Source organism: Morus notabilis, unplaced genomic scaffold (genome assembly GCF_000414095.1).
Source record: "Morus notabilis unplaced genomic scaffold, ASM41409v2 Scaffold1154, whole genome shotgun sequence".
NCBI classification, from domain to species: domain Eukaryota; kingdom Viridiplantae; phylum Streptophyta; class Magnoliopsida; order Rosales; family Moraceae; genus Morus; species Morus notabilis.
In genome coordinates, this window is record NW_010359557.1 from 237,644 (window position 1) to 244,363 (window position 6,720).

The 6,720-nt window shown below is 33.7% G+C and overlaps 1 protein-coding gene across 1 annotated transcript in view; it reads left to right on the forward strand.

Annotated features, from left to right (window-relative positions):
- The first annotated feature begins 1,414 nt into the window (after positions 1-1,414).
- The window catches only part of LOC21410823 (probable LRR receptor-like serine/threonine-protein kinase At1g56140), a 20,479-nt gene continuing 15,173 nt past the window's right edge, over positions 1,415-6,720 (forward strand). The window contains exons 1-15 of the mRNA XM_024163383.1: positions 1,415-1,486; positions 1,609-1,680; positions 1,809-1,880; positions 1,990-2,061; positions 2,418-2,489; positions 2,586-2,657; positions 2,746-2,817; positions 3,021-3,092; positions 3,178-3,249; positions 3,333-3,398; positions 3,493-3,558; positions 3,841-3,888; positions 4,165-4,229; positions 4,888-5,234; positions 5,532-5,730. Coding sequence (XP_024019151.1) covers positions 1,476-1,486; positions 1,609-1,680; positions 1,809-1,880; positions 1,990-2,061; positions 2,418-2,489; positions 2,586-2,657; positions 2,746-2,817; positions 3,021-3,092; positions 3,178-3,249; positions 3,333-3,398; positions 3,493-3,558; positions 3,841-3,888; positions 4,165-4,229; positions 4,888-5,234; positions 5,532-5,730 — 1,378 coding nt within the window. The 5' untranslated portion in view covers positions 1,415-1,475. The remainder of the gene's footprint in view (positions 1,487-1,608; positions 1,681-1,808; positions 1,881-1,989; positions 2,062-2,417; positions 2,490-2,585; positions 2,658-2,745; positions 2,818-3,020; positions 3,093-3,177; positions 3,250-3,332; positions 3,399-3,492; positions 3,559-3,840; positions 3,889-4,164; positions 4,230-4,887; positions 5,235-5,531; positions 5,731-6,720) is intronic.

A 6,720-nucleotide genomic window follows, 5' to 3' on the forward strand; every position in this document is an offset into this window, starting at 1 on the left:
TGAATTATTTTGATACATGTGTGTGTAAATGTACAATTTGGTTGCAGCGAGAGCTTTGAATTCAATATTTGACCATTGGAACATAAAGGCCGACACTCAACAATGGAATACAACTGGAGATCCGTGCAGTGGCGCCGCCACAGACTCCACCAGCTTCGATGATATTGCATACAATCCCTTTATCAAATGCGATTGTTCTTTCAACAATAATTCTCTTTGCCACATCACCCAGTTGTAAGTCCTATTTATACGTGTTGTATACGTACACATACGTGTACATGTATGTTTGATTGTATAATATTATGAGGAGATATTTATTACATTTGCCAATTGATAAGATGATATTGATAGGGATCTCAACGACACTAATTTTTTGGGTTAATGTCAATTTTGGCCCCTATACTATATTTTGTATTCAATTTTGATCCTTTATTATGTTACCAATTGCAACCTAGACTACGTTTTTTGTTTCACATTTGACCTTTATGTCGCAAAAATTTTGACAACTCGAGAAAATCAACTACATGACATTCACTTAGTTAATAAGAGATAAGAGATATTTTAAAACTTTATTCTCTCCTCATTAGCTTGTTGCTAACAAAGTATGTGAGGGTTAAATTTAGTTTAGTTCATCTTAATTGCTTCATGAGTCTAAAATACCCTTCATTAACCAGTAATGTGAGGTTCACACGGTTAATTCCATTGAGTTTTTAACGATTTCATGACAAAAGGCCAAAATGGCACAAGGAACATAGTTTAGGCTGTAATTTGTACCATTAATCCAGAGACTAAAATTGGGGAAAAAACATACTTTGCAGCCAAAAGTGATAAGTGAATCATCATTTTCTGATTAGTAAATCTCTTTGTAAAAATATTTATTATGAATTAAAAATTGACTACTTATTTGATACATTACTCAGTACGTAAAAATTTGAAAGATAAATCAAGATACGCAGTATTGTCTTATGTAACATCTCTTACGTGTCTTGTATTTTTCATTTTTAGATAAGCTCTAGATAATAATTGAAAAGATTACTTATGAAATTTTTTCTCGAATTATGATTTTGATAACACTTTGCCTCTGGATTTTTAAAACATAACGTTTGTTCCTCTAAAATATGAAACGTCCATTCACTATGTAGTTAACGTCAAATACTTTTATTTTTGTGCTAAATTTGTCGCCAAAATTTGGTTGCAGGAAAGTATACGCAATGGATGTTGCTGGGCCAATCCCAGAAGAGCTATGGAATCTGACCTTCCTCTTCAATCTGTATGGCTTCTCTGGCCATTTTCATTGCTCCTCTCTCTTTACAAAATCAACGCCAACTTCATTTTCTGTTTATAACATCAAACTATTGTTTGTCACATGGAAAAAAATTCCACTAAAATTAGGCTCATATTCCTTTTGTTACAGCAATTTGGGCTAAAATTACTTGACAGGTTCTGTTTCTCCAACCATTGGCAATCTCACCAGCATGCAATACTTGTAAGTATACTAAAATTCCAGCTTGAATCTAACAAGAAAATGGACATATTTATGTTACAAATAAACATTTTTATTTATTTATTTTTTTTCATTTTTGGTGTTCTTTGTTTGGTTACTATCAGGAGTCTTGCAATAAATGCGTTATCAGGGGAGGTACCAAAGGAACTAGGACAACTTACTGATCTAATAGCTTTGTGAGTAATTGGCATTCTCAAATCTCAATAGCAATCATTTTATGTGTTTTAAAATTTCCATTTTGCAGTTAAAAAAATTATACACAATGAATTGAATTATGTCACTTTTTTTTCCTCTTTTTTTGTAGGGCTTTTAGTTCAAACAACTTCTCTGGTCCTCTTCCATCTGAGCTGGGGAGCTTGTCAAAACTACAACAACTGTAATTTTGTCAATCTCTTTTTCATTCCCTCTTTCTTTTTTTTTTTCTGATTTAAGTTTATCAAAAACATTTTTAATTGTAACTGAAATATGCCGTGTTTATTTCACAGTTACATTGATAGCTCTGGAGTTAGTGGAGAGATTCCTTTAACATTTGCAAATCTTCAAAGCCTCGAGACACTGTAAAACCTTCGTCATTTGTTCTACAGAAATTAATTAATATCTTAATATATATATATATATATATATGAATATATAGCTTTGTTTTCAATGGTTATGTTTACATCTGTGGTTACTATTAAATATGAAAATTTGATTACGTAGTGAGATAAAAATCCAGTTTCATTAATTATCATTAATTGTTTTAGTCAACTATCTAATTTATTACAACCGTTTGATCAATATCTTACGGCTAAAATAAGAATACCCTTTAATGAGTAAGTATCGAGTAACTATTAAAACCCCCCACACACACACACACATATATATATATATATATAACTATTGTTTTCTATGGCAATCATTTCACTTGTTGCAGGTGGGCATCAGATATTGAACTTACGGGCAGAATACCTGAATTCATTGGAAATTGGTCAAATCTTAATACCTTGTAAGACAATCTGTATGCTTCAATAGTTTCAGATAAAAATAGAGCATAATCAGGTAGAGGTATGTGGTGACTAACTATTTGGAAATGTTTCTGTAGAAGGCTGTACGGAAACTCTTTTGACGGTCCTATACCGTCGACATTTTCGAGTCTGACATCTATGACAGAGTTGTGAGTAGCTACTTTTTATTAGTATTTTTATCCGTTTATTTACATTAATTCAGAGCTGATATTCTCTGTATGTGATGTACACTTGTAGGCGCCTGGGTGAACTATCTAACGCGGCTTCTTCGCTTTCATTTATTCAGAATATGAAGTCTCTAAATGTCTTGTAAGCAACATGGTTCCTGCTTATTATATTATTGTTGCTGTTGCCACTACTATAGTCGAGATATACAACACAGAGAAAGAGAGATATATTTCTATAGAAACATTAAAAAAATCATAATATTCCTACCGATACCAACATTTTCATCTGTAGTTCTTATGATAGACTATTGTAGGCTTGTAGCAATTCATTAATATATCCTGCAGGGTATTGAGAAATTGCAATATTTCTGATTCAATTCCATCTAACATTGGCGAGTACACAGAGTTGGCACAGCTGTAAGTTTCGTGTGGATCTGGGGTTGTATTAAGTTGATTCAGGTTTCAAAGTAGTCTAACCAGGCATATAATATGTTTTTTTCAGGGATTTGAGCTTCAACAATCTTCATGGGCAGATTCCAGAATCTCTTTTCAACATGAGCTCACTCTCAATTCTGTAATATTTCACGTTTTTTTTATTGCATTACATACCTTGTAATCTTGATGCATTTGAGAGTCTATATTTATTCCTGTAAACAGGTTTCTTGGAGACAATAACTTAAGCGGTACTCTTCCTCGACAAAAAAGCACCTCTCTTCTTACTGTGTAAGTAAATTGGCCATGCTTATAGACGATCGTGGTAATTGTTTGCTACTCGATGGATTAAGTTTTAATCTTGATGCTCTTTTATGGTTTGCAGAGATTTGTCATACAATAATTTAGATGGGGACCTTCCTTCTTGGGTCAATGAAAACAATTTACAACTGTAAGTCCTGATATAATATCATATAGAGCAATTACGAGTCCAACTTGTCAACCAACGAAATATTGATGCTAAAAATTGTCGTCTATTAGCTATTGGACCACAATTAATGCTAAAAATTGTAGAACTTGGGTTTGGGGAACACAATGTAATTAAACCTATTGGTCCAAATTGCTAAACGTAGAATATGCCTTTTCTTATTCCACCATGGTATTGTTTTTCCACAACAAGAGAAGAAAAACTAACAATGATGCTCTCTCTTTCTCTCTCTTGAATGATATGCAGCAATTTAGTGGGCAATAACTACTTCGAAATAAAAAGTTTAGAGAACAGGTATTATCTGCATGATTGAACCTTTAAACATTGAATGCTAATTAATTATTGCACCTCAATGCCATTGCTTTTATTTTCTATCTAACCTCTCTTTTCAAGTACTTCTTAAGTATCAGTACTTGTGTGGATTAGAAATTTTTATGCTGTTAACTTTCTCAAGAATTCTAGATTTTCTCTTTAGTTTGTTGAACTATGAATCAATCTGCGTAGTAACTTCACCAGGGATGTTGTTCAATAATTAAGTGTATGACTGGTGCATTCCTTTCATGGTTTTAGCGGTCTTCCTTCAGGGTTGAATTGCCTTCAGCGGAACTTTCCTTGCAATCGAGGCAATGGTGTCCGTGAGTACAATTAAAACTTTTCATTATCTTTTATATGGTCCTGAGACCAGAACCATTAGTTGTTGAAATATTGGTCAAACATCTCCTTGATTATAGGCTTGACAATTTTTCCTTAATCGAGGCAAGGGCCTGCTCTGTTATCAACTTGAAAAATAAGAAATACACAAAAAAAAAAAAAAAAAAAAAAAAAAAAAAAAAAAAAAAAATTTTTTCAAGAATTTTTACGTTCGGCAATTCGCCTACGTCTATGAATTTTACGCTTTCATTCACTGATAAAATTACAGTGTGTTCCCACATGGATTTAAATAGGGGTGATTTCTTAAATACATATATAAATACAGGCCGTCAATTAGTCACCTATAATTGAGGAAAAATTGTCAAGCCTATAATCAAGGAGATCTTTAACCAATATCCAACATGAGTTTATACGACAAGAAGAATCTGTATCAAATATGATGTTTAATCACTAATAAAAATAGTGAATAAAAACTTGTCATTAAATGCCTGTATCAAATATCATGTTTAATCACCAATAAAAAAAGTGAATAAAAACTTGTCATTAAATGTCTACTTTTCTTGTAGTGAAAGAAAACCATTTTTCTTAGCACACATCTGTAATGGCTGTTTTCATCATTTCAAGTCGATGTACGCCATGCAGATTATAATTTTGGGATTAAATGTGGTGGTCCTGAAATTAAGTTTTCCAATGGGACTTTGTACGATGGGGACGAAGCAGATCTTGGTGCATCTACATATTATGTTAGCAAAACTCAGAGATGGGCCGTTAGTAATGTTGGATTCTTCACTGGAAACAACAATCCTCAGTATAATTCAGAATTAGCACTTTTCCAGTCAGCTAGACTTTCTGCTTCATCATTAAGATATTATGGTCTGGGACTTGTGAATGGTAACTACAGCGTAGCCCTCGAATTTTCAGAATCAGCTTTCCTAGATTCTGCTACATGGAAAAAAAATGGAAGGCGTGTATTTCATATTTACATCCAGGTCTGTATTGTATGATCTTTGGATTTTTTTCATAAGCTGTTTCCTTTATAGAGCTTCCTAACTGTAATAGTTTATCGAGCGAGCTTTCGCTTCTTCATTTCTTCTTTTCTGAAAGAATTCTTTTTGACATGGGATATATGGTGCATTTAGCTTCTACCCAATCAATCATTTCAAGCTTTCTTCAGCCCGATGCTCATATGATTTATTTCTAGTACTTTGCAGTATTGTTGATCAGTGTGATACAAATGTAATCTAGTACTATCCCTCCTTGGCTCAAAACCTGTAAGCATATTGCAGGGGAAACTTGTTAAGAAGGATTTCGACATACGAAGGGAAGCAGGTGGAATCTTTCCTCGATATGCGAGTAGGAATTTTGAGGTTCGTGTATCAGAAAATTACCTAGAAATCCATCTCTTTTGGGCCGGAAAAGGAACTTGTTGCATACCTACACAAGGTACTTATGGACCTTCTATTTCAGCCATCAGTGTTACCCCAGGTAATTATGGCACACTAATTTTCGTTGTGAGAAAGAAAGTGTAGTGACCAAGAAAAAAATCCCATAATTTTAATAATATAATTCATGTATTCAAGTCAAGGATTTTCCGGGAAAATCATTATACTATGTACATTTTGTGATTGAAGGATTTAGGGAATTAACATCTGCATTCCTAAATTCTGTAGCAGATTTCACGTTAAGTTCACATTTTTCCGATCAAGTAAATTCGATCGATAAATTCTCACTGTACTTTAAAACGGAAGAATTTCCAGTATAGATACAGTTAGAGAATCTTAATTTTAAGAATCTCCCAGCACAGTACAACCTAGCATCCAGAACCCGTATACAGGAGAAAATAACTGTCAGTATGAGTTTGGACAGTTTTAATGAGTAAGTTAAGGGAATGGACAAAAGTACAAGGTGTAGGTTAGTGTGTGTGATTTGATGAGATGTGATGAGAGAGGTGAATAGGACTAATGATTAGTTTTTTTTTCTCCTTTTTCTCTTCACTTGGCCGGCCATCCTTAGGAAGTTATATCCAAAAATTTTGGTTATATGTTGAGTGTGTTAGAAGGCTACAAGTTAAGGTGATGGGATGGTAGTGGTTGAAGGGGAATTAATGGCAATTTTGGCTTCTCCTTTTCTCCTTCCATAACCGGCCAAGATTGGGGAAAATTGAACCAAAATTTGGTTGATTGAGAGAGTTGATGTGGTGTTAAAAAAATAGTTTCCAAGTGGCCTATAAAAGGAACCACCATAGGATAAGCCTCATTTTTTTCCCTAGCTTTTCTCTCCCCCTCAAAATCCGGCCATACCATACTCCTCCACTCTTTCTCAAATATTTTCTCCTACTCCCCCAATCTTGAGCCACTACAAACCATAGAAGAAGAAGAAGGAGACCAAAGGGTCTAGGAGGAGTCTAGACAAGCATTTTTTCAAAGGGTATAACTCTAAATCCTTTTTTTATGTTTTAGTAAAGTTTGAAATGTA